The sequence below is a fragment of the Pipra filicauda genome, unplaced genomic scaffold (genome assembly GCF_003945595.2).
Source record: "Pipra filicauda isolate LSUMZ 115617 unplaced genomic scaffold, ASM394559v2 scaffold261_size1826302_pilon, whole genome shotgun sequence".
NCBI classification, from domain to species: Eukaryota; Metazoa; Chordata; class Aves; order Passeriformes; family Pipridae; genus Pipra; species Pipra filicauda.
In genome coordinates this window covers 1,566,479-1,593,739 of record NW_024104378.1, presented here as the reverse complement: position 1 = coordinate 1,593,739, position 27,261 = coordinate 1,566,479, and the positions used below count along the sequence as shown (strand labels likewise).

The window sequence follows — 27,261 nt, the reverse complement described above, 5'->3', positions numbered from 1 at the left end:
CTACACATGAATCTAAAGATTCGGCAAGTGAGAATGAATGGCAGAATGAATTTCTGTAGAATTCGTCCTTTAATTGTAGATACTGTTTCTATCTCTGTTTCACTAAAACCAGGGCTGATGCCGCAGCTGCTGAGCCATACGAGGGCAGCTGCTGCAGATGAAGCTCCATCCTCATTCTGGTCAGCCACAATGTGAATGCCTGCACTGCCTCTCCTCTTCCCTCAGCTGAATTCCTTTGCCTTTTAAAAATTCCCACTGCTGTCTCTATTAGGTGGAAGAGACACTAATGATGTGCATGAAGAGTCAGAAAACGAAATGACAGGAGGAATGGAAAAAAGACTGTGCAGCACCCTTATCTACACTTGGAGTTGAGCACCTGCAGTTCCACATCTCATCAGGCAAAAACACTGTTTCTTCCACTGCAATATCAGTCATGTTGCTGTTAATGAGTAGTCATTAATTCTGCATTTTCACTAATCAGAAGTGTTAGAAACAAAATTAGGAATCTTGAGAAAATGCTACAATTCTGGTTCATTAATCTGTGTTTTTTGTTTGGATTCTTCTGCATTTGGTATAAAAGCTCTAAAATCTTAAAGGACAAAGCATAGGAGTTGTGCTAGAAGTGACATAGTAGCTTCACGAGGCTTTTTTCTTTTAGAGGGAATTTGAATGCCAGATTTTTTTAAGGCACAGAAAAATGAACAAAAGCCTGAGTCATTCTGACTTTTCAATCACAGTGGAAATAGCAGGAAATGGGATGTTCCCAACTTGCCATTGTGCTTATCACATTCCTGTTCATAATCATGAACATGTATAAGTGTCAGTTCTATATTTTTGAGATGAAGATGAAAGTATTGATATCTTTTATGACCATTGCTGGAGAGGGACAGTACTGTCCAAAGTCCTGCCTATCAAGAAGTAGATGAAAACAGGGCTAATGAGTAAGTGCCAGAGCACTATCAAAGATCTGCTGTAACATTAGAGTGTGAGTATTTCAGCAGGCCAGTTGCTTCATTGGACAAGTGTGTGAGACTTGTTTCCTTGCCACGGATAGAAAAATGAAGTCATGTTGTTCATTACAACACTTGATCACTATGAGGATGATCAAAAGCATGAAGATGGTGAAGGGACAGGGCAAGAGATGTATGAGAAAAGACTAAGGGAGCTGTGATTGCTTCGCTTAGACAAGGCTCAGGGTGCTCTTATCAATGTGTATAAAGAATTGATGGTGAGAGTAAAGAAGGTGGGATGGGATTGCTCTTAGAGGTGTCCAGTGACAGGACAAGAAGCATTAAACACAAATTGAAGTAGATGACACTTCCACTGAACATAAGAAAAATTGAGGTTTTTTGCAGCGAGGCTGATCAGATGTCAGGATGGGTTGCCCAGAGAGGTTGTGGAGCCTCTCTCACTGGAGATGTTCAAGAACTGTCTGTATGCAGTTCTGTGACATGTGCTCTGGGATAATCCTGCTTGAGCAGGGAGGTTGGACCATGTGCCCCACCTGGTCTCTTCCAACCTTACCCATTCTGTGATTCTGTGAAATGGTTCAAGAGGCCTGAACTGAATCCCGATAGATTTAGGGCACTGCCCTTCACATCCTGGCAGCCGAGACAGCACTTCTCACAAGCTCCCCTGCCCCCGACCAGGTCCCACCGTCAATGGCTCCCTCTGTGATTCTGTGAAATGGTTCAAGAGGCCTGAACTGAATCCCGATAGATTTAGGGCACTGCCCTTCACATCCTGGCAGCCGAGACAGCACTTCTCACAAGCTCCCCTGCCCCCGACCAGGTCCCACCGTCAATGGCTCCCTCTGTGCAAGCACCTCCAGTGCGGACCGGCCATTCCTCTCCTTCCAAAACTGATGTTCCCCCTTGGAATGTGTGAGTTCCTGCCAGGCAAGCGACACGCAGGGGTTACTCCCGACTGGTGCTCTGCCTGGAGCTCGCTGCCCGCGGCCGCACCCACGTCTCCTCCTGGCACCGCGCCCTGCCCGCACCTGCGGCCGCCCGCGGGGTCGCTCCCGCCCGCACTGCCCATTGGACCAGGAGCGTCACGCGCCCGATCCATGCCTAGCGCCCGGGCCGGGAAGCCGCGGCTGCTGATGATTCACTGGCTGTGGCGGGGCGCGAGTCTGCAGCATCCCGCCCGCCGGCAGCATCCCGCCCGCAGCATCCCGCCCGCAGCATCCCGCCCGCCGGCAGCATCCCGCCCGCCGCATCCCGCCCGGCTCCCCCGCAGCGCCGGCTTGTCTCGGGCTGGCGGGGCCAGGGAGCTCCTGGGAGGCTGCGCCTTGCTCTCGGGACGAAGCGGCGTTTCGGGAGCCAGCCGGCAGCGCGGCCGTGCCCGGTGCGGTAAGCGCGGAGAGGGGACGCCGCTGCGGGGCAGGGGGTGAGGGAGCGGAGCTGGGAGGGGACGGCCCCGCCTTCCCTGCCCTGTCCTTTCCTGTCCCTTTCCGCCCCTTCCCGCCCCGCAGTAAGGCTCACGTCGGTGCCTGCTCCAGCCTGGGCGCTTGGGAAGCTCCGAGCGCCCGTAGTTCAGCCTGCGGTTAACAGGTGTCTGAAGCGTTTTGGAACAGAGACCAGTCGGCTCCCGCAAGCCTTAAGGTCTGGAGTGCTGCGCTTTTATGTTAAATAACAATAATAATTAAAAAAAGGATGAGGTGGTACTGTTCGTTTGGGTGACATGGAAAATGCCGGCTGTAGAAACGCTTGTGTTTCCTTTCTGAATTTGCAACGGAGAGATTTCTTCTGTATTCAAAAGCAAAACAGCTACAAAGCACGAGCTTGCTTGAAATACATAGAGATTTTTTTCAGTGTTCTCAAATTGTATGTTGTGTTTTGCTCTGACTGCTGAGCATTTGAATGAACTTAAAAATTGAACATAAAACGTTTAGGGGGGGAAGAAAAAAAAAGCAAGATAAGTTTATTGTATGTTTCTTGGGTTTTTTTTGTTTGTGTTTTTTTGGGTTTTTTTGTTTTTTTTTGTTTTTGTTTTTTTTTTTTTTTTTTTTTTTTTTTTTTTTTTTTTTGTTTTTGGTTGTTTTGGTTGTTTGTTTGTTTTTGTTTGTTTTTTTTTTTGTTTTTTTTTTTTTTTTTTTTTTTTTTTTTTTTTTTTTTTTTTTTTTTTTTGTTCCAGATGGCATCTCCTTCCCATTGTACTTTTAGGCTGAAGGGATGACACCTCTTCTCCATACCATACAGCCTTTGATTACTTCTGTTCTGTCTTGCCTTCTTCCCTTTCCCTGTCTGCTCTTCCCTAGTCTTCTGTCGATTCTCATACTCCTTCCCCCCCTCCCCCCCCCTTTCCTTCCTTCTCCCTTAACTGCCTCTTTTTTTAATAGTTGTCATCTCAGTGGTCTCCTACTCTGGTGAGCCCTCTCTGTTGACAGTGACTGTTCACGGCAGTTCAGGTCCCTCTCCTGAACTGTCTGCCATTCTTTTTGCTGGAGAGGATGACCTCAGTGATGAGCTGGCAAAACTCTCTGAGCAGCCTCTGTTCTCTGACATTTGCCTTGTTCATCCTATCCTACCAGCCTTGTTTGGCACTTAAAACTGGACGGTAACTGAAAGCTGGTTTGGCACTTTTGCTGCGACAGGCATAGCTGGTAGAGGGACGGGGCAGCAGTGGCAGTGCTGTCTAAAACCGCCTCGGCAAGGCTGGTCGGGCTTCACTGAAGAGAGCAGGTTCTGTTCCCAGGTGTGTTTCCCAGCCCACTGCTCTGTCTTGGAGCTGCTCCTGTTTTGCTCCATTCCTCTCATTTGAGCTTTCCAGAGGCTGTATTCACAGGGATGCAGATTTACGTAAGTGCTGTGGAAATAAATAGATGTTTTGGTTTCTGCTTGGAGATAATCAGGCAATGGTCTCACACTCAGCTTGTTTTTCTTGTCCATTTGTGGTTTTCTATTCAGGCTCCTAATCAGAGAGTCAAGATAATTTTGACAACAGGAGTAAATACCTGGAAAGATGCCAAGGGAACTGCAGATCTCCATTGGCTGAGGACAGTGCCGCTCCATTCTTCACAAAAATAAGGAGATATTCTGTGTATGAATCACAACCAAATATGTATAAAATAAATCAAGCTATTGCAAGAAAATAATTTTTTTTTAAGAAAACAAAATCCAGAATATGAAGATCTGGACAAAGTAATTTACTGCATATTCTTTTGCTGATCATCCATGTACACATTATGGTGGAAGAGGTTTTGAGTCAAGCACAGATGATACTCCTGCACCTTTTCAATAGTTTAAATCAAATTTCCAGTCTTTGAACCTGTAATAGCAGCTATTGCTGGTAAAATTTTATTACAAATCTTATTACAAATAGCTGAAGGCTTTATTCTGCATACTTACTGCAATGGGCCATGGTTGTACTGTTTTAGTGATGTTTCCCTGGCATCTAGTTACTTTTTTATAGCCTAGTGTAACACAGAAACGTGGCAGGGATTAAGAATGGGAACATTCAGGTGTGTGCCTGTGAGTTGTGTACTGCTGTCTGATTTACCTGGGAGGAAATCTGCATTTGAGGCACCACAATAAATTGTCGTCTTCTTAAGCAGCACTGGAGGGAAGAATTAGATTAAAGACAGGGAAAAAACCCAGTTCTTGTTCAGAAAAATCCCAAGGCAATTTGACTTTTAATGAACAGCTCTATTTCAGTGAGTGCTTGAAATTGTCACTGAATCAATTAAGGCAAAATTTCTGCATCGTGTCGTAGGCTAACTACAAAAGTTCAAAAAGTACTTGTCATACAGGTGTGGAAGTTTTCAAGAAAAGCTGCATAATTTTATTTTATTAGTTCTTGAGGAAATGTAATACATAATTCAAATTGAATTACGTATTTTCAAATTTAAAAGCTTAAGCGTTATTCTGCATCAGAGAGATTACGCTTTACAGACCCTGTGTGGGTGAGAGCATCAGCTGAAGATTTTTCCACCACAGCACTGTCAGACCCCAGCTGTGAGATACCCAAGTGTGGGCGTAGCTCTGACAAATGGTCTTTTGTACCTGGGAACAGAACTATTTCTGCAGGGAGAACCACCAAGAAGTAAATAGGTGCTATGGGAGGTGTGCTGTGGCCTGTACTTCAGACCAGATGAACGTTACGTGAAGATTAGGGTTTAATTTTGCAATGAGAGAGAGGAAATTGTACTCTGCTTCCACTCTGCTTGTCAGCCTCAGCGCTGCGGTGGCTTTTTCACTGATGCAAAGCTAAACCAGAGCTCTTAAATGGTGCCTGAACACACGCTTCCATTTTCTGGGCTGTGCAACCCTATGAACATCTGCTCTGCATTTAAACCTGGGCCTTGCACATTGTGGTGGGGCTCCCTGTGGGGTTGGTAAGAGAGGCCTGTGCAGCAGCAGCTGCTGCAGGGCACGGGACATCTGCAGGCCCAGGTCATTGGCAGGAAGGGAGCCCAGGGAATTCTAGCTGTTTATCAATGCTGAGTTTCCCAGGAACAATCACACAAGAGTAGTTCCTTCTTTCAGCCTTGCCCCTATTAAAAATAGTCAGTTTAGTTATGGCTATTTGAAATATTCCTGAGTGTCTCCTGTTCTTGGATTCAGTCGTTTTCCTGGCTACATGCAAGACTATGCTTCCAGTGTTTCTTCATGACTTGTAGTCTAGTCAGTTTGGGTAAATCTAGTCTAGTAACCTTATGCATTGAGATAAATTCTCATTAAGATTTTTTTACTTTAGAAGTTAATTTCATCTTTTAGTTATTAAAAGTATGATAGTACTTGTTCTGTCTCTACTGTGGAGGCTGCTATTTTTTATAGGTTCTTACATGATAAAACAAGTAGAAGTTATTTTAAAAGCAATTTATAGGTACTCGTATTCTGATGGAGCCATTCCAGTTGACCTGCAGTGTGCTGTTCAGTAAGAGTGTGGCGGGGAGATGCTTTCCTTTCTCTCTGCTCAGAATAAAGCTCACCATCTAAGCACTGAGCTTTCTGTGAGAATAAAGCTAACAGAAAAAGACATTTTAAAAAAATTTAAAAAATTAAAAAAAAAAAAGACTACTTTGCTAAGCCAGGAAAATGAAGAAAAATAATACAGCCCAAAAGCAGAAACTTTTGGGGCAGGCCAGTTGCAAACTTGCATTACAGTTCACTCTTACCTCATCAGTGGATATGCCAGGGCTCTTTCACTTCAGGGTTTTCTATAACAAATCAGCCTGGGATCTCTGTGATATTACTGAAAGGTGAAAAATTTGTAGTGAGAAAGGTTAAAATGGGCAATATTATAAACAGCTGAGGGAAAGGCAGCCTTTCTCTTGGAAAGTGTTGAATATACTTATATATAACATTGATGTCAGCATTTGTAACAATATAGGACTGAAAAAGCCTCAGTATTTTAGTGCTCACTAATAGGGCTTCTTCCAGTCAGGTTGATCTTGAGGGAACTTGGGTTAGCAGCTGCCATACCTGCACATCTATGAGAAGGTTGACTTTTAGTGAGGAAAGGAAAATGGGCTCAGTACTGATTGTGTAATCCTGCCCTAGATGCAGGAAATAAATGGAATTATGGCTAATCCTTTTTACTTTTAGATAATACTGTCTCTTAAGACTGTGCATGCCAGCTGTAATTTTTAAAGCTTTTGGTGCTGGAGTTAAGCTAAGCTTCAGTGTGTTTTGGGAGCAAGTCCCACTAGCTCTATACTAACTGTTCCATGTCCCTTTACTGTTAGTGCAGGACTGAAACTTTTTAAGAGCAAAAGGAATACAGAGCTTCTGTGATGCTATGTTAGGTATAGAATTCCTTGTCTTCTCAGAAAGGCTTATGAGTGATCTTACACAGTATTTGCTTTATTTGTTTTTAGATCCATACAGTTGCCTGTGAACTCATACTGTGATATTATTTCATATTAGTTTCTGCCCTAATTTCCATGTGGCCCCTACCGAATTGAGCTGCTAAGTGGGCATTAATGTTTGCATATATTGTTATTGACTTTAGGAAAATAGTTGGCAAACTGTTTTGATCTTTGTTAAATTTTACTTTAAAGTCATAATGTTATCACTTTTAAACTAAGTGCAAACAGTATCTATACAATTAGCATGCAAATTGTGTATAATGGTGTGGAAACTTTTTACAGCGCACATAATGCAGGATATTAAGTGTTAGTACCAAGATATTAAGCATTAGTACATGGAAAGTAAGATATTTTAATAAGAATTTGTGTGTGATGCATAAATAGTTAACTGTTGGAGTCTAGTTTACATTGCACAGTTATAAGGATAATAAAACGTATGTTATATGATGTATAATATAGTAGTATGAAGCGCAGATGTCTGTAACTCTGTTACCTTTCTCATCCTTAGTTCCCAGGTTAAACAGTGACTAAACCAGCTTTTTTCCATTGTTATAAAGTCCTTTTGTGATGAATCCAACATTATTCTTGTTATTTTAGTGCAATAGCCCATGCAGATAATGCTGTTTGTGAACAATGGTCATAAACATAACCACTGTCACCATTGTACTTCCTTTTCTCTCCAAGAAAAGACCTAGGTGTCATGCACTCAGAGTTGGCATGCATGATTGATTTTAAATTGTACTATCAGTTTCCAGATATCTTTTTTTTTTGCTAAATTTCACTTCTTTTTTATAGCTTGCTTTTCTCTCTTTTATTGCAGGTAGGATTGGGTATTCCCCTGAAAAGACCACAAGTTTGATCTCAAATCATGCCCATCTTGGATCTTGAGAATTAGAAAGAAGCAAGGACCATTAGGGTAAGAATTTGCTACAGACTACCTCCTTGTCTGTGGCTGGGAGTGGCACAGCTTGTTCAAAGCGATAGCTGTGTGGTAGAATTGTAGAAAGATGGGGTCTGTATTACTTTTCAGCTGATGCAATGCAGCAGAGTAAATAAGTTTGTGGGGTTTTTTTATTTGCTTTTTCTCTGACTTCACCTCTTAGTCTTTGGGATGGAGTAAAAAGGAATGTGGGGGTGGCTGCAATATTCCTCCCTGCAGAATATTGTTGTTGGTCTGGGGACTTAGGGGATATGGGAACAGCCTGTGTTGTTAACTTCTCATAGCAAATAACTTCTGGTTTAATTGTACTGCCCAGATGATGGAGCTGATGCATCAGGGTGTAGTGCTAAGCTTTCTCAGGCTGGGGCTTCTCACAGTTTGAAATGTTGCTACTTTTTTTCCCATGTCTAGCTCTTGGGATCTTCAGAATTTGCAAGGGGGAAACTTCTATGAAGACTATGAAGTGCTTAGATTCCATGGCAGTAAGCAGAATAGAAGTATGTAGAAAATAAATGTAGTTTTTCATTGAAATTTTTTGATTGAAAAGTTGTTCGTGTCTACCATACTGGTAATTTCTCTTGCTCCAAAAATGAACAGCACATGATCAGTCCACATGATTTTATTTTGTGCATGCAGGTCAGCTTCGGAGGTAGTTGTTGCTGGTTACATACAAGGCCAATTTCAGATATACGCAAAAACAGATATGCCTTTGTGGCCCCAGTGATGGTGCAAGCCATGAAGTTGTGTTGCAGATGTGATGTGTGTTCAGTTTTGCTTTTACAGTAACTCATTTTGAAAGGTAAGTGGCTGAGACCCTCATGCAATTGCATGGATGATGTCCAGATTGAAGCAAATAGTCAAACTGCACAGCATTTGATGCCCTGCTGCTGCAGTTCAAAGTTGTGGATGTGGTGCAAATATAGCCCAACAGTCAAACTAGCTCAGGACCACTGGCAGCTCTCAGGCAAGCTTGTAGCCTTACAAACTTTCCCACAGGTTACAAACAAGTTTTCATGAAGGTATAATTTAACTCCAGGAGTTGCAGTTGGGTCTCCATGGGGAGTGTCTGGGTATCTGTTGACATCTGCAGAGAGCAATCCAATGCTCCAGGAAAAGGCCATGAGCATTTGCCCTTTTTAGTTTCCAGGAAACTGATCTGCCTGAATCTCCTGGTTTGCAGCACTGAACACAGCCCTGCTTTGGGGTTTCTTGAGTAGTCAAAGTGAAGCTTTGTGTTGCTTACTTACTTGCTCCTGAAAGAAGTGAGCTGGACTGAGGAAAGACTGTCTGCCTCCATACACATCAAAGTCAACAGAGGGGCTTTCATGTTTACCTTAAACAATTCCTGTGCCCCCCAGAAAAACCCTCAGCAAAGTCATTTGGAGAAGCCCTCTGTCACGCTTCAGACTGTGGGATGAATCACTGCTTTCCATGCCTGGCAGAAAGTGTGTTTTAGTGCATCTCCTGGAGGAATGAATTCCTTGAAACCCTTGCCCGAAGTCCCTCTGTGACCTGCTGCAGCCTGGCAAATGCACCTGACAAGTGGCTAGCATGCCAGGTCACCCTGCTTTGCTCCTCCTCAGGAGATGCAAGGTCTTTCACTGTGGTGCTCCTTGTACCACCATGCTAGACTGGCTTTTTAAGTAGAATGAAAGGTTGGTATTCACATGCTTCAGGCTGAGGTTTTGGAGGTATTTGGACAGACAGAGCTTACAAGTGAGCTGTAAACTGGTTTGGGACAATGCTAATGCTTAGCTGTACTGGATGATTTAGAGGGATATTTTGTATGTCCCTCAAAGCACAGATTAGCCTGGGAGCTGATGACCCAGGTTTCAGTTAGCAGCTCTCCCTCTGATAGTGGCTTGTCTACAGTGAAAGTAAATCTTGAAACGTTGGCAGTCAGTGGTGAAACTCTGGAGCACCCAGTCCAAACTGCATACTTTGTGTTCTGGAGGTGGCTATACTCACCATAAACCGTAACTGGGCACTAGAGACTAGACTGGGAGAGAGATTTGCATGTAGCCCAATTAATCCCATCTGCCTGCACCTGAGATGGAAGAAACAAAATTTTTAAGACTGTTCATGTATCCTACTCTGAAATTTACTGCCTGTAGATTTCAGCTCTTTTTATGATACTAAAAGGAGGGAGGTGACTGAATATTAGTGATGCCCTATGAGGAATATATAAATGACAGACTTGTCTGGAAGGCTCTAAAAGAGAAAAGCAGCCCTTAAACAAGACTGGGCTAATAAAATTTGTCAAGACGTCATCAACAAAACAAAGAGAAGGGGAAGAAAAATGGTGGGAACCTTGTGTAGCACCATGTAGTCTCTTGGAGTGCAGTCACAAAATGAAATACAAACTCTTGTCACAAAATGAAATACAACTGACAGAGCTGAGATGGGAACAAACTAGGACAGGAATCCCATGAACTGGGTTGTCCATTATTGCCATCTTTCTTTCTCCTCTGTGCTTTGGGCTACTTATTTTTGCTGGAGGCTTTCTGGGTGGCTAGTAGGGGGGTGAGCATAAAGTGGAGAATCTTCTTGTCCTGACCCAAGAACAGGGTTGGTCACTTCTCTCCCTGTCCCCCTGACCTTTCCTGCTGTCAGGTTGCTTATTGTGAAAACTAAACTGGTTTGGGTTGAAAAATAGGTCCATTTATTGTTTTAAAGGATTTATCACAAGTCAAGTTTTGATACGTGTTTAAGGTTATGAACATTGTAACTAGGTATGAAGTTTTACTTTTTCGGGTATAATATTTATTTAAAATTGTTTTGAGGCATTACTGCCAGCATTTGCTCATGGTAAAATAGTTGCAGAAAGAACAATTTTTTTAAATTTGAAATGCTGTTCATATTCCCTGGGTGAATGCGTTTCTCATTTTGTGCCTCATTTTTGTTCTTTATGTATGGTTCTCCTAGCACTTGAAGCCTTGGTCAAAATTACCCAAAGCTCAACTCGCTTTTACATATAGTATTTTGTAATATGTTTTAAGTTGGATGTCCTGACTCCAGCTGCTGCAGCAGCAGATGTTTTGTGCAGAGATGTGCTCTTTTTTGGTGTGCATAAAACAGTCTCATATTCTGAAAAAATTACTCTGCAAAATGCAAGTCCCTAATACAGAGTGGTGGTAATGACAGAAATATCTATCCAGATAATTTAATGATGCTTAGGGTTGTATTGCGGTTTTTGTTAATCCATGGGGGAAATCACTCATTTTATTTTCCTTCTTTAGTGACATATTGAGCCCATTTATCAGCGTAGAGAAATTTAGGTTGGAAGGGACCTTTGGTGTCATTTGGTCCAACCTCCTACACAAAGCATGTTTGACTAGATAGGTAAATTTTAATTTGTATCTAATTTGAATTTCCTGTTTCCCAATTTTTTGTCCATTGCCTCTTGTCCTCTTACTCTGCACTTCTGAGAAGAGCCTGGCACCATCATATCTGCACCCTCCAACTCTAACTGTAGACAGCACTAAAGTCTCCCTGGAGCCATCTCTTCTCCAGGTTGAACAAATCCTTAAGCTTTCATGCATCCTGTGCTTCAGCTCCCTAACCATCCTTGTGGCCTTTCACTGGACTTGCCCCAGTGTACCTATGTCTTTCTATAATTAGGATACCAACTGGTATATGGTCTTCCCAGTGGTGAGTAGAGAAGAGTAAACACTTCTCCTGACCTGCTGGTACACTCCTGTTAATTCAGCACAGTACACACTTGGTGGTCTTCGCTGCAAGGCACACGGCTGACTCGTGTTCAGCTAGTTGTTCATTGCAGGTCCTTCTCTGCACAGCTACTCCCCATCAGTCAACCTCCAGCCTGCACTGCTGTGTGGGGTTATTCCCTCCTGGATGCAGGACTTTGCATTTGCAGTGATGATCCTCATGAGGTTCCTGTTGCTCCCTTTCTCCAGCTTGTCCTGGTCTCTCTAAGCAGCAGTCTGCCCTCCAGCCTCTTGACTGTCCCCCACATAATTTGTGAACTTGGTACATGTCCGCTCCATTTCAGCACAGTATCAGTCCCTGAGGGGTACCACTGACAACCAGCGGCCAGCTGGGCTTTGTATGGATAACATAGTAGTAGTCTGGCTAATTCTCCACTCAGCATTCATCCTAAGATGCAGAGGTTGGTGGTGTTCATTATGTATTATTTTCAAGCTATGAAATCTATATTCAATCAGAGGAACCTGGTTTTGATATTCTGTACACTTACACACATCTCTGTGGAGGTGAAAATAAGTTTTCTTCTTTCCACTGAAGAGAAGATCTGTGTTAACTGTTGGTTAGCCAGCCAAGACGGGTGAAGGAATGGGAGGGGATGTGATAGCCTTGTCTGGATGAGGCAGTGGCTGCTCCAATAGATAAGAAAACATTCTTTATAAAACCAAAAGATGTGCTAGAAGTATGTAGTCTCTATTAACACAGTTCATATCCACAGATACATATTTATTGAGATGCAAGATGTCTGCCCTGAGGCTGACTTCTAATAGAACTTCCCAGCAGGCCTCATCTAACTCTGATTACACCTGGGACTACGAGTACTATGAGTACGGACCAGTGTCATTTGAAGGCCTGAAGGCTCATAAATGTAAGTTCAGTAGAGACATATTTTATTGCAGCTGAGCTTCCTGTCTTAATGTTCCTACTCTTCATTTGTGGCTGATTATTGCACAAAAATATCTCTCTCCTAATTCTTAAGATTTTCTGCAATGAGAGGTATTATTCTATTTATTAGATTATTATAATTGTCTATTATTCTGTGTCCTTTTGTTGACTGTTTTTCTTGTGCATGAAAGAACCAAGGCTGTGGTAGAAATTTGTCAATACTAATACTGCCAGAAAAGTTTACAACAGCAGACACAGCCACTGCTGCTTCTGGTGACTACTTGGTATGATCTGTGTTGCTTTGCTCTTGCTCCTTTTTTAATGGTAAAAAGGCAGTGGTGGACAGCCTTACTGCTTTTGTTTTTCTTCATGGAAAATAAATGTAAGGCTTTTATAAGATCTAAAATAAAAGAAGAATTTTCTCCTTCTGAGCAAACTTTTATCATTGGGACTTTCCTCATGGGAGGAGTGTGCTAAATTCAGTGTTCTAATAATACTGTTTTACAGTAGAAGTAATAAGTGGACAATAGGGACCAGAGAGATGAAAAATATGGGTTGGAATTGGGAGAAAATTTAGCTAGGACAAGCTAGTAGAGCTAGACCAACATTTATCTAAAATCTAGACAATGGCTTTGGATTTTATGATTTATTTTTTTAAAGGAGATGGTTGTGGGGGGGAAAAACAAATAAAGAAGGGGAAAAAAGTAACAGAGACCAACTCAGATTTACCTGATGGTTTGCAAGCACTTTGTCAAAGACAAACAAACAATCTTGTTTCTTTGTTTCTGATCTGGATACACTGTGAGAGGGTTTGAGCATCAGTCGTCAAAGTACTGGGAAAGGGTCTCTTCAGCGCTGGAGCACTGGTCCAGGGTGGGATACATACTTGCTAAAGTTATTAATGCTAAAAAAAAAGGAAAAAAAAAAGAAAAAAAGTAGAATTTGGTTTTTAGTCTGAATTGTACTTAACCTTATTTTTTCTTTCTGAAAAAAAGTCTGCTGGTTAGTGTCTGTATTTTTACAAATGAGCGGTACCTGAAAAACTTAGGTTAGCTTTTGTCATGTTTCTAAATTATCTTCCATACTTCCACTTAATCAGAGGCCAAACCTGATTGCAAATATTACCAATTGCAAAGATTAGCTGCAGTGTTATGTACATACCTTCTTTTTAGCTCGGTGTGTCAACCAGCATGATGGGAGAAAAAATATAAATGATAGTTGTCTCTGGATTGTGGAAGGCATAGCTGCAAATCAGATCTTGGATTGCCATTGAAGTGATTGCCGTGCTAAGTGTGGCAGCTGAGCTTCCCTGTCCGGCTGTGTCGTTCACAGAGCAGGAACATTCTGGACAGCTCTTACTAGAGAACAGGACAGAAGTAAAAACTGCTTTTCAGGTGGAACTTGATGAAAGATGTCGTTAGTAGTACTGAATCAGTGGCCTAGGAAATCCCTTCTGGTTGTTTTTTTTTTGGTGGTTTTCTTTTGTTTCTGTTTTTTAGTTTTGTTTGTGTGTTTGTTTTAACTGATAGAATGGAGTTGGCTCTGTTACCTTCAGTGTTACTGCATGCATTCCTCTGAGGGCAGAGTAATCTAGTAAAGGAACAGTCTATGCCTGTGTTGTGTATGTGATGATATTTCTTGACACGGTGTGTTCTTGGAATGTGTCTTGTTCTGGCTATTAGCAGCTGGGTTGAGACTGTTGTGAAATATGGAGGTGATATGATCAGACATGAAGTTCACTGAAATCCTAAGACGAGGAGGAAGGAGGGGAGGAGATTACACGGGGTTGTATTAGGAGGGACACCTTGGATATTTATGTTAATGATGTTAATGAACGCCTGTAACTTTTATGTCGGAGATCTCAATGGGGAATGGACTCCAGTCTAGGTGAGGCAGGCTGGCAGTAACACTTGACCAGCTGTAAAACATCATTGGCTCTTCTTAAAGATAGAGGTGTATGATTTTTTCTTATTATTACTTATTTATTTGATATACACTGTATTCAACCCAAAATGAGAGGGCACTGTTTTCAACCATAACATAGGAGGAATTCTACAAGAGAGAGCTGGAGGACACTTTTGGATTAACGTTGATTTAATTAACTGTAAGCAAGGGGAGATTGCTAATATTTGATGTATATATAAAGGAACTCAGAAGACTGTTTCTGAAAGCAGAGAAAAATTATTCAAAGTGACCTGTGAAGAAAAGGATTGACAAAATAATCTAGTACACAAAAATACATTTCTTTAAAAAAGTGGAGGTGGGGAGAAGATGAGGTATTCAAATGCCACAGTGACTTTTCAAATATATGACTGGAAAAAAAAAAAACAAACCAAAAAGGATGTTCTGTCTGAGGAGGATTGAAAGCAGGAACTAGAAATCAGAAAATCTACAAGAGTAGAGACCAGATGTTTTGTAAATTAAAGCTTTAGAAAGTAAATAGACAAATATATTAAAAGATACTTGTGACTGGCAGAGAAAAGAACAAAATCCTTTTTTGTGCCTTTGAAACAAAGACAACCTCAGAAACATTGGAGAGGTAAGATAGGTAGGAATGATCAGGGCAGTCAGATCTGCTGTCAGGATGTTATGAGTCTATTATAAAGAAAAGGATGGTTGAAACTGCAACTTGAGAAAGTCATGGTATACTTTTACAATCTATTCATAACTTAGGGCAGTATTATAAACGTAAGTGCTTCATGCCATATTTTTTGAACAGAAGTTGTGTTATGTACTGTTTATTTTGAGTAAGTGTTCAGAAGTTAGTAGATTTGGATAATTTGCACTTGAGTGAGACCTACATGAAATACTGAAGAGAACTCAGGTCGTCATCTTGTATTTTAAACAAATCCAAATAATGTAACTGATACAGCAGAGGGTTCGAAGTGTGGCAGGAGGCACAATTAAGCAAGGCAGATGTAGCTTTATGCTCAGTAAATTTAGGAATTCCTTTGTGGGGGAGGAACAACAAACAAACCACAAGACAGGCTTGTTATTCATCACATAATGCTGGTGGGTGTGAGTTTTGTGGGGAGTAGTAGTTTATCAGAATTATTTTTTTTTAAATTCCCCCTGCCACCTTAGTTAATGGCTTAAGTTTTGCAGCTCGATCAATATAATCTGTGTGCATATTTTTTAGTCATCTTGGTCACACTTTACATTCTGGTTATCAATGCAGTTGCATATAATTCAAGCATGTCTGACTAACTGGCCATTACTAGTAGCTGGTTAAGTGGTAAATTTTTTAATGGGAGTATTTCTTTTTAGATGAAATTTTCGGGTATTACAAAGTCCAGCAGGATGGTAGATAATCATGAATTATTTTCTATTAGTAAGGTCCAACACCAGGTGCATCTTGAACCACTGCATACAGGCTATACTTACAGAATGGTTCTGAAAGGAAAGTAGGGCCCACAATTAACAGAAATAAACTTATTCCAGTATACTTTAAGTAAAAAGGGGTATTACAAACTCAACTCCCCCATCACGGAGACCTATACTTGCACCGCCCTCTAGTTATTTTACACAGGGTGTTGAGAGGGGAAGATGTGGCATAGGAGAGATGGAATAAATATTGCAGTGGGAGACTTGAAACTTAACCTCCTTACTTTACTAGAGAAAGGAATTAAGGAGCGACTTGATTTTCAAAGGGAGAAAATCTCAGGTTGCAGCAGGCATTTTGACTTTGCAGGGAAAGAACAAATGATTTGAGTTGATTTCCAATTTTCACATATGCCTTTTAGCATGGAAGATATTTCACAGTGGGAGTGTGATTAACAGCTGGGGTCAAGTACCAGGCAGGATAGCTGATTCCTTGCGTTTTTGTTCTCTTTAGTTAGTGCTGTAGGAAATTCAACAGTTCTGTGCTGTGCCTGCTGCACTGGGTCAGACAGATCATCGTGCAGCTTTAAAGCCAGTGAGGATCTCTGAGGTTTGGTAGTGGCTGTGTAATGAGGGGTTAAGGGTAGAAAGGATTCCAGTCCTGACCAAGACTTCCTTCTTGCATGTTTGTGTGTTAATTGTTTTGAACTTCTACGGTGGAAGTTTTGAAAACTTGCATAAACAAAAAATAACTAACTGATAGTTGAAAAAGTAGCTGGACCAGGTCATATTTTGTGTTGGTGTTCTGCATCTTTGGACCTTGATTATCAGTTAATTGTTGTCTGGAGATATGTTTGTCCCACTTGGACCTCTCTAAATCAAGCTTCTGGAAACTTTGAACTTCCCTCAGGAGCAATTGTGGATCAGCTTTTGTTGTAGTTTTATACTTTTTTATTTTTCCTAGTGAAATTTCCCATACCAACAGTCTCTTGCTAGTAGGCTTAGACTTCATTGTTTGTCTAGCTCGGGCCTTAATGCTAAATAACCTCGCCACACCACATAAATTGCGTAAGGGAAACTCCATCCCCTCTGCAGTCACATTTGGGGGGTGGGGGCGGAGGGGAACATTAGGCAGTGAGGCTTTTATGGGGGAGGGGGAGACCGGAGTTTTTGTTTGGTTTTTTTTTTTCCTCTGCGGACGGCCAGCACTGCCTGGGCGCCCTTGGGAGCTGCCGAGGCCCAGAGGAGCTCCTGTTCGTCCCCCGGTGAGAGAGTCCTTGCTGTGCTTGCTGTAGAGGGTGGTCGCACACCACTCTGTTGTCACAGGGGCTGCCACTCCCTTGTGCGGTTTTTTTTTTAGGGTCTCCCTGCTCTTCGTTGGACGGAGCAGCAGCTCCGTCTCTCGCCAGCCGCCGCGTCCTTGGCGGAGGGGTGGGGGCCGGGCCCGGCGTGGAGTGCCTGGAGCGAGCATTTTTTCGGAGACGGCTGGCCTGTAGCCGGCACCATCCGCGGAGGAGCTTCCGACCACCCCCCCTCTGGGATACGGCAAGATAGTCCGTGGAGGGCGGGTAGGGGGGCTCGTTTTGGATTCTCAGAGCAGCTGCCGCCGCTGAGATCCGCCATTTGCCAGGCGGGGTTCGTCTGGAGGTCGGCCCCGCTCCCCTGGCCCTCCCTTCGCCTGTCCCCCCCTTCGCCTGTCCCCCCTCCTTAGCAAACACTTTCGTGTCGTTAAACTGACACAACTTTGAAGTCATAAGTGGGCATAGATTTGTTTTAAGTAGGACTGGCAAATTTATCTATGGTCCATTTGGTACAAATGAGAACAGTAGGTACATTTTATGCACACGGGTAAAAAGCCATGCTCTTCGCAATGACTTCTGTATTTGGCTATTGCATTGGTGTTTTCCTTTTGATTAACTGGTGGCTTGACTTTTTTGTCCAAATCCGCTTGGCTCCTCTGACGTTGTATTGCAGTTTTCTTTACTCAAGTTGGAAACTCAAAAATTATCCAAAATTATCGTTTATATGTTGATTATTCATATTTGTTGAAGTAGCAAATAGTTTTATCTGTGGTTCTGTTTATTTCAAAACCCTCTGTCTTGCCACTAAAAGAAAGCTAGGTCTTCCTAAACATACTGTGTCAAAGAAATCCATTAAAGGTCAGAAACCTAATGGTCTGGGGCAGAAATAATTTAAAATAGCAGGAGTTCAGTTCTACAAGGACAAAGGATTTTCCTGCAAATCAGATAAATCTCTCTTCTGAGTTCTAGCACTGAAGTTGTTTCCAAAGCACAATGCTTGGAAATGGGCCAGGCATCACAAAGGTAGCTGCTCTTATTTTACTAACCAAGGGAAATAAGCGTCTTCCCTCTTTAATTTTCTTTCTAGTTGGTCTAGATATCAGTAAAATTCAGGCTAGAAATGAGAATTTCAATGGCAGCTTTCTGTTTAAACATAGATAATGATAAATTTTATCATTCTTCCTCTTTGCTGCCCAGGAATAAGCTACAAATTATTTTAGATTTGCAGTCATGGTGTATGTAGAAGGCAGCTTTCTGCAAGTGCAGGTAAAATACTGATCATCTTGTTTTCTCTTTTTTCACCAGATTCCATTGTGATTGGATTTTGGGTTGGTCTTGCAGTTTTTGTCATCTTCATGTTTTTTGTCCTGACCCTGCTGACGAAGACAGGAGCACCTCATCAAGAGTGAGTTTGAAAATGGGAATAAGAAATCCAGCCTACTAAGTGGCACATCTGGTCTCTTGCAGCCCCCAAACAAGCAGTGACAATGCTGACATTGTACTGGCTCAGCACGGTCTTGTTCTAGTCTGTTCTTACGAATCAGTGCAGTCTGTCTTCATTTCAAACAATCTGAGCATACTCATGCTAAAAGGAAGTTTGTGGGTAGGCTGCCAGACAGGTACAGGTGCTTTTAGATTACTGTTCTGCACATAAATGGCAAGCTCTAGGTGAGCTCAATTTATCTTGGAGTGGAAGTGTGAATATTGATGGAGTATATGCAAATAAAAGATAGTGCGGATGCTAAAGGAAGGAAGCTGAAATCTGGAGGTTTCCACATTTGTGTGTTCAAATCCAAAAGGTAGATATCAGTAGTCTGTACAAAATCTTCCCTTAACCCCCGAGGTCTCAGAGTGTCTTAGTTTCTGCTGAGAAATTCCAGTAGATGCTGAAGTACAGATCAGCTCCATGTTTGTTTAAAGCCAGGGTGCCTTGAAAGTCCTTTATTTCTTATTCTTTTTGGCTGATAATTATGTGTAGACTGTACCTTGCCTCAATGATTTATCTGCATTTGCACAGCACCCAGGCTGCCATTGTTCCTTCGTATGAGAAAGTTTGAAGCCACATCTCCTCTCAGACTTGTGTGCCATAAAGTAGAAATAAAAAGCCTCTCTGGAGGTGAGAACACTTGCAGACAGATAGCAGTGATGAGAAGCTGATTGTGAAAGGCAATTGTTAGTGCTTATTGCTTCCTAAAGCAGCCTGTCTCTGCCTACTGGAGGCCCTTTGCTATTTAATCATATGTAGACTGGCTCTGAAACTTCACATAATAGCACATCTCTAAAGACAGGGACACATTAGAGAGGGCATATGTATATTGTGAGCTTCTTCTGTGCTCCTGAAGTTTTGTTTCTGTGAGAAGAAAATAGAGGCAGAAGAATTGAGCTTTCCAGATCCGACTTGTTGGTATTTTTGTTTCCCTTACAGACTGTTATAAAGCAAACAAACATTGCTCCCAAACAAATTCAAAGTCCTTGTGTTTGTGTGCTGCCCCTTTCCCCTAAAGACCTTGTTAATTAGCTGAGCATCTGAATCTGTATCCCACGTATAATTTGAGAGGGGAAGAAGTAATTAAGTCAAATATACAACACAGAGAATTTAATATGAATATTTGTCAAAAGTTTTTACACTTGTAAAAATGTACTTCTAGGTAGCGGAGGCCTGCTTAGTGTCTCCCACTGTTTTTCTATGTTTTTCATCAATTTTCTTGAACAGGTTGTCTAGAGAGTTTGTGAAACCTCCATCTCTGGTCAGCTTCTTCATCCAGATAAACTGATCTGAATTCAGGCCTTGCCTTTATCATCAGGCTAGAGACCTCCAGAAGTCCCTTCCTTTCTAAACCTTAATATAATTTTTCTTCAGTTTCTGAAGCGAGCCCAATTATTCCTTTCTGTATTTACTTTAAACCTCTTTGCAGCTTTGGGATCTGTGTGCTTGAGTGCTCACCCACTTACTAGGTACGCTGAGGTGGCACTCAACAAATCTGAGCACTATTTTTTTGACGTTTGATAATCAAATGTGTGTGGTATTGAACATGGATCATCCAGGAATACACTAAGTGCAGGGAATCCTGTGTCCTCTTATTTCTGATACATGTATATAAAAACTGGAGAACACCTACCTGTAAAACCAGTGCAGAGTGTGATTTTAGTTTGCCTGCATCTTCTGTTTTTACACCTGACTGGATTCTTCATGACCTGGCGTTTCATTAGCGGGCTGTCTTGCAGCCCTCCTTTAGATAGATGTTAATGGGATTCCTAGGTCTTGGGAGAAAGCCAGCTTGATTGATGGATGTGTCTCTGACTTCAGCAAGGCTATTTGGCTGTTCTTTAAAGTACCATTAATGTGAGAGATAAGTGTAACTGGGCTCAGATGGATGGATCCGAGGTAGAATACTCTGATTTTTCTAGTAATATGCTTTTCTTGGCTTAATATAAAGGGGCATGATAGGGTGTATTTTCCAGAATTATAAAAGATGTTCAGAATTGGATACATTCTCAGACCAGAAGGGTCAGGATTTTGATGGGGAGAGGCAGAAATTTAATCAGTTATGGAAATTTTGTCTGTTGCATTTCTCTTTTGTTTGCCTGCATATTAGGATGTGTAGAAGATTTGCTTGTGCGACAAAAAAAATTTGTTGAAAATCTTACTGGATTTCTATCTGAGAAATGCTCTCATTCATCACTCAGGAGTAGCTAGTATGCTTTCTTTGTTTCTGGATGTGAAAATGTCCTTAAAAATACATTTGTGCAATAAATGCAAGAGTTTGTGTAACCTGTCTGTAAAAAATATTGGCTGGTGTAGTGTCAAAGCTTCGTGCAGCAATTTAGGCAAGTTGTACCACTACTTGCAGTAAAAAAATGACAGAGAATTTTTTTTTTCCCAAGAAATCAGTTGGTTTTGGTTAAGGATTCTAAGGTGAAACCCAGTCAGAGAAATGCAGACTCATTGAAACAAAAACTTCTACAGATATATGTATGTTTTTGCTGAATACTTATTCAGGGAGATTTCTCAGGTTCAGGGTAGCACTTCAGGATTGCTACTAAGGATATGTTCAGATGCCCAAGTTCCCCTTAGGATACCAAACCCTGCTGTTTTGGAGGATTGGCTCCTTATTCCTTTCCATCGTTTGCCAAGTACCCCTTGTACCCCAAGTACCTCACTTCAGAGACTGTTGAGAGAAGGGATATTTAAGCTATAGAAGAATCTCAAATGTCAGTCCCAATCTAGTATGCTTCTGTTAGAATGATATACTGGGCAAAATGGTCTGTACCCTGACAGTGCACTCAAGTCCAGTGGGCAGTCGAGAGCTTAATGCTGAGTCCAGCAGACCAGAACCCATAGGCTGGAAGATTCCCATAAAAGGGAGGTTGGGTAAGTTCAGTGGCAGCTGCTTGTTTTGAGTGGTTTTCAGTATGTATGTTGCTCAAGGTGTCTCCCTGAATAAGTCATTCACCTTTCTGCTTTCTTGTTGGCAACTTTTGGAACTCAGAGGGTTGTGTTGGCTCAAATATTGCAAAAGGAATTTGATTGTCCAGGTGGATGTGCTCCCTTACACAGTAAAATTAGGATTTCTGAGGCTGCTTTTCTTATTTTAAGTGTTCTGAAAAGGTATCTGCTGAAGTGTTCTTGCATATTGTAATGAGCAAGACTATGCAAGTTTCTAGTCTAGTTAAAAAAAATTCCTCTCCAAAATACCGAGATGGTGTTTTTGAATTTCAGAATCCAAAAATATCACTGTATATTAGACCACATGTTCCCTGCTCATGAATACAGGATTATTCCTTATAGTATGTCCTCAGCATTCTGGGTCATTGTAAAATTTATTGACATCTTCTATTCTTCCATTTAGATTAGGTTGCTGTTGCCAGTCTTGTGTGCCCCTCTGCACTGTCAGCCTTTGCTCCTTCATAGCTCACTGGATTGTAAAGCACTTTCTGCACCTATGAAGAAATTTTACTTCTCTAGTGGATGCATTTTAAGCTTTCTTCTGCAGTCACTTCTTCCTAGGCTTACAGTGCTTGTTCTTCTTTCTGTGCTTATTTACCACCTTCCCTGTTTGTGCCACAGTACTGCATAGAAACTCGTGGGACAGATTTGCAAAACTATGTAGGAGACTTATATAGTGGTGCTTTTTATTGCATTACAAAGATATAAATGTCAGTTGTCAGTTCTGAAGGCTACTGCAAAATTATTCCAGTCTGTTTGCATCCTGGTGTGTATACAGTAGATTATTAGTTACTGGTCTGAATTGCATCAGTTTAAATGTTATTCTTCCACATGCTTCACTTTGACATGCAGAATGAGCCAATACAGTTTTGACAAACTAGAGAACTGCTTTGATTTGAAGGCTAGTGGAAGTGATTTTGTTAGGACAGGATTCTATCATCTAATGGAAGTAAATTAGCATTTAAGAAGCAGAGATCTTTAAGGTTAACTATGCCTGAAAGACTAATGGTAGGCATTCTGTGAACTCGAAGGTTTTAAGGGTAGATTTCTGAAGGTGTCATCTGAGGCTTTCAAAAACATGTAGGCACTTATCTCTCACTGCAGGCTTGAGAGAATTAAATTACAGCATTTTTCTGAAAAACTCTAAGTGCTGGGTGCACCTTTAGGTGTCCAAATCTGACTCCAGTGTCATTTGCTACATGTTCAGATGTAAACAGTATGATTTTTTAACAAATTCTATATTCTGAGAATAGGTTTAGATTTTCATTGCTCATCGTCTGAATACCTCTACTGCATTTCAGATGCAAATAACTTGCATTTTGTGATGATAGCATATAAAATCAGCCTGAAAAAGAATGTATTACTATCTGTATGACTTCCATCTAGCTTGAGTTTTTCTCACTCCCACGTGTTTATGGCTCCTGTAAAGTCCATGCAGATTGGTGCTGATTTGAGCTAAGATTTATATAGAAAGCTCCAAAGAAATATGTTTCACTGTCCTTCCTGGGCTGTGTGCCTGAATTGTCTTTGAAGCAGTCTTTAGTTCCAGCCCTTCTAATTTGTAAATCTGAATGTCATCAATTGAAGTCGGGAGAAAAGATGGTTTGATGTCTGGACAACCAAGTACTCAAGCTATGCCTTAGTGAGAGCAGTGCTGCCTGTGCCTCAGAAAGATTTTATCTATCAAGGATTTTTTTCTCCAAGTGTTCTTATAAGCCATTTAAAAAAATGTTATTACTTGATACTACTTGATATCAAGAGGAAATCCTGAAGAGTATTTCTAAGCTCATTCAGTGAGGTGATTATTACAGTATATTTACTGGAAGTGCCATTTAAGAGTGCTGGCATTAACTTATTCCCATGGAAAATTATCATGACAAATCAAGACTTAAAATAGCTTCAGCAGAAAATAATCAATATTGCTGGCTTTAAAAGTTTGTGGTAGATAAACCATAGGGTTTCCTTTCTTCCTGATCATAGTGGTTGTTGAAACCACCAAATTTGCTGATAAGGACTCAGATAGTTCTACTTTCATGTTTACTGTATTTTTCTTTTTCCTCCCTAGCAATGCAGAGCCTTCTGAAAAAAGATTTCGCATGAATAGCTTTGTGGCAGATTTTGGAAGACCTCTGGAGTCTGAGAGGGTCTTTTCTCGTCAAATGGCTGAAGAATCCCAGTCACTTTTCCATTTCTGTATTAATGAAGTGGAACATATGAACAAAGCAAAAGAGAGTCAGAAAGGTCCAGGTCTGGAGAGTAATATCCACTTCCAGGAGGTTCCCAGAAGCAGTGGAGTGTTCGAGGAAGACCTACATTGTCTTCCAAAATTTAACATTCCTAACTTTGTGAACACTGAGCAGAACTCTTCATTAGGTGAGGATGATCTCCTCATCTCAGAGCCACCAATCATTTTAGAAAGCAAATTGGTCATGCAATCTTCCCATCGGATCCTTGACTGAAAAAATCTTTTATGTTAAGGTAAAAGATTTGTCCAGTTTGGACCCTTTCTTGGCCTTCTGCTATTTTGACAGAAGGTATTTCAGACCTGTGCTTTTTATTGTACGTAAGACTGGCTGTGCTACTAGAACTCAGTTTAGACAAGAAGTAAAACACTAAATGCTTTATTATGATATTTTCTGTGGTCTAAACTTTTTGCCCAGCCAGCTTTATTTTTGCTTCGTGATTTTTTTTGTTTCTTGTTTTGTTTTTTGATTTTAAAGGACTGCTTATGACCAGCTTCTGAAGGATCCCGTAACAATTTATGAGGACTGTGAAGGCTGGAGCCTGGTACTGGGAAGTGTATGAAAATTCCTTGGCCAAGAAAAGTGTAAATCTCAAAGTGAGACTGAAGTAAGGAATAAACAGGCAGCCTCTGGGGAGGTTCTGTAGCTTCTGCTACTTCCAGTAACGATGCCTGAAACTAAGCAGCACAATAAATATCTGCTTGGGATTAGCTTCAGTTTCTGATTCCTAACTGTTTTTGGTGTAGGTTAAAGCCAACTTACAAAGCTTCCAGAGGGAATACCTTGCAAATTAAATTGTTTGGCTACAGTGTTTACAAAATGCCATCACCACATGCTGCTGACTAAAAGCAAATTGGTGCCTGTACTTACAGTACTTCAGAGTGACATTCCAACAGCTGCCCAGTGATGATGAGGAATTAGTATTCTGCACACAAACACAGACCGTGATTTGACTCTTTTTTTTTTTTGGTTGTTTTAATTGCTGATGTGAACTTCCAGTTCAGTAAGTGTAGGATTCAATAGCTAAATCACAGGAAATAAGAAAAAAACTATTTTTCTTTTGCCAGTGCAGTTACTACATGCAAATGTAACATTAAGCTGGTGTTATATGTTGCTTATAGGCTGAACCTTCCTACACTTTTTGGCTTTATAAACAGCCCTTTCTTTATTCATGGGCCATGGAAGGGCTAGCAGGCTTTGAATTGTTGAGAGCACCAGCTCCAAATGTGAAGCTAAGCTCTGCTTGCTCCATCTTCTTTTTGTACTCAATTGGGATGGTGTTGCAAACTCAGCTACTCTTCCCAATTAAAGGTTTGTCAAGGAATTGAATAAGTGTAGTTTCAACCTTTATTTTTTAGAGACAGAATAAGGTTCTGAACCTTAGAGAGTACTTAATTATATTTCAACTTTCCTCAAAAGATGGTAATTAATGACCAAATGGTTTTAGAGCAAGCACAGAAGATACAGAGGCACCAGGTTCAAATCTTTTGCTTGATTTGGAGTATGCTCTGCAGGAAATTCTTAACTGAAATGAAAATAAGTGGATGCCATATACTGTGCCTGTTTTTTATTTTTTTTTTCTGAAACTGACCTACTTTGTACACAACATGTCTGTGTCGGAGGGAAAATGTAGTAGTGGCCTGCTGATACATTCTCCAGACACTTAAGTGCTGATTAATTAATTCTTCCTTCACCTTACAGATAGGAAAAAGTAGTGAATGGGTTGAATATTTAAAGAATTAAAAACGTGCAGGAAACATATTTGGTTTTTATCTTCTGTGCCCTTGTTATAAACCAGTTATTGCTAAATTTCCTGTTCTCAAATGTAATTCTTACCCTACTTGCTGGTTGTTTAAAGTAATGGGATTATAGTTAAAACAAAGCAGAGACTGTTTTAAACTAGCAGATTTTTGTTGAAAATATTCCAGGAGAAGAGTGAAGTGAACCCTGTTCTAAATGAGCACGGCTCCATGGGCTGCAGATCTCCAGTAAAACATTTCAAGTGCAGAAAAGGCCTTCTTTCACAGGAAGTAGTTAACTACAAGTTTGAAGGCTGTAACTGTGGACTGTTCTCTTCCCAAATTAAGAAGTTTGGGAAATCTGCCTCCGAATGTGGCAACTACTTCCTGCTGAGGCATTTCAAATAACTGCTAGCTATCTGAACTGAAGCTCAACATTGTTCTTGCTAACAAGTTCTGGGACTTTTACTAAGCGTGGCTTTTATAGCCTATTTCTGAATTAGTGAGCTGCCTTCAGTAATGATTGAGCCATTCTTCTTAATTTTTTTTCTTCCTTTGCCATGCTTCAAAACAGAAATGCTGCTTAAAGGAGAGAAAAATCTGTGTAGAATCCCTCTCTTCTGCAATCAAGAAATGAACAGGTTTTTAAAAGCATTTAAAACTGTTTCCTTGAACCATTTAGGTTGGAAAAAGATCTTTCTGAGTCCAGCCATTATCTCAGCACTGCCACAACTAAACCATGTCCCCAGGTGCCACATCTATGTGTCTTTTTAAATCCTCCAGGGATGGTGACTCCACCACTTCCCCAGGCAAGCCTGTTCCAGTGCTTGACAAGCCTTTTGGGGAAGAAATCTCAAAAGTTTCAGATGTTTCAAAAAATGCAGGTCTGATTTTAGAAAAAGAAAATGCTGCCATTCCCAATAGGCTAGCCTAAGTTTTTCTTCTGCTACCTTAAACCTTTGTGGCTTTTCTTTGGGTGTATAAGTGCTACTTTGGGGAGAAAAGGGGGAAGCATTTTGTGTATGGATGCTGGTGACAATGCCTAGATGAAAGGTATTTAATAAAATGACAAAGAGATAATGTCAACTTAACTAACACTACATTTGAATTGTATTCTAAGTGTCCTTCTGAAGCATGTATTAATCCTGTAAAGCTATTTAAGTGTTTGGTTCCTGCCTCTGTTATTCCCTGATGATGATTATACTTTTTTCACCTTATTTCCCTTCTATTTTTAAAGTCCTTCATGCTACTTTTTACAGAAAAATAACCTGGCAGTCCCCACTGCAAAGCTCTCACACCACTTCAGAGACACAGTGGCAGCAACACAGTCTGATTCAGTTTTTCGTTCTGCCTCTGCATTAGAGTCAAAGGCAAATGCAGAAACGTTCTGCAGTCTTCAAAAACAGTTATTTTAAAGGTTTCTTTCCTTTCTTTTTCCTTTTTAGGAACTAACAGAGATATTTTGCCTCAGGGGAAAGGGCAATATATAACATGTTTAAAAAAATTCATCGTTATCCAGAAAACCAATAAGTGCATTCATTATAAAGTGAATAGAAAGTGTTCTGACCAGAGTAATCCTTCAAAATGAATAGTTGGAATTTAATGGTATTTGAAAGTGGAATTTTTGTGAGTTTTTGTATTGTTTGGCCTCAAGCCTCTTCTCAAAACTCACTATAAATGAGTGAGTAGATTTAACTGCAGAGATAGACAGCTCCTCTAAGATAACTACATGCATAAACATGTCTTGTATTCTGTAAGAACTTACTAGGTTATTTATTCCAGTTTTCAAAGGTGAATACTTGCAAAATGTTCTTCTATGTAAACAAGTTTTAGCTGTGTACCTTTTTT

At 40.9% G+C, this 27,261-nt stretch overlaps 2 protein-coding genes across 14 annotated transcripts; one reads left to right on the top strand and one right to left on the bottom strand.

The window, feature by feature from the left end:
- The first annotated feature begins 2,171 nt into the window (after positions 1-2,171).
- MRAP2 (melanocortin 2 receptor accessory protein 2) lies at positions 2,172-27,261 on the top strand. 12 transcript variants are annotated; one of them, XM_027710144.2, is made up of 7 exons: positions 2,172-2,354; positions 7,635-7,730; positions 8,166-8,251; positions 8,391-8,553; positions 12,196-12,345; positions 18,290-18,389; positions 23,497-27,261. In XM_027710144.2, the coding sequence occupies exons 5-7, from the start codon at positions 12,219-12,221 to the stop codon at positions 23,888-23,890; spliced, it is 621 nt and encodes a 206-aa protein (XP_027565945.1). In that variant the 5' UTR covers positions 2,172-2,354; positions 7,635-7,730; positions 8,166-8,251; positions 8,391-8,553; positions 12,196-12,218; the 3' UTR covers positions 23,891-27,261. The 12 variants fall into 12 exon arrangements, with proteins under 12 accessions (XP_027565945.1, XP_039238162.1, XP_039238165.1 ...); XM_039382228.1 differs by having other exon boundaries at positions 8,391-12,345; XM_039382231.1 differs by having other exon boundaries at positions 2,172-2,391; positions 8,391-12,345.
- On the bottom strand, positions 6,025-17,332 carry LOC113982160. Of its 2 annotated transcripts, none has more exons than XR_003538668.2 (3): positions 13,524-17,332; positions 13,092-13,266; positions 6,025-6,198 (listed from the first exon to the last, which is right to left on the bottom strand). XR_003538668.2 is itself a non-coding variant. In XM_039382234.1 (3 exons), exons 1-2 carry the CDS (start codon positions 17,152-17,154, stop codon positions 13,261-13,263), a joined length of 720 nt encoding a protein of 239 aa, XP_039238168.1. In that variant the 5' UTR covers positions 17,155-17,332; the 3' UTR covers positions 6,025-6,198; positions 13,092-13,260. The 2 variants fall into 2 exon arrangements, 1 of the variants encoding a protein (XP_039238168.1); XM_039382234.1 differs by having other exon boundaries at positions 16,441-17,332.

Coding starts and splice junctions, on each gene's coding strand:
- LOC113982160 (XM_039382234.1), bottom strand. CDS start 17,154: ATGCTCGCTCCAGGCACTCCACGCCGGGCCCGGCCCCCACCCCTCCGC.
- MRAP2 (XM_039382227.1), top strand. CDS start 8,158: ATGTCTAGCTCTTGGGATCTTCAGAATTTGCAAGGGGGAAACTTCTAT. Junction 8,252..12,195: donor TGGCAGTAAGCAGAATAGAA/GTATGTAGAAAA, acceptor TCATATCCACAG/ATACATATTTATTGAGATGC. Junction 18,390..23,496: donor ACAGGAGCACCTCATCAAGA/GTGAGTTTGAAA, acceptor TTTCCTCCCTAG/CAATGCAGAGCCTTCTGAAA.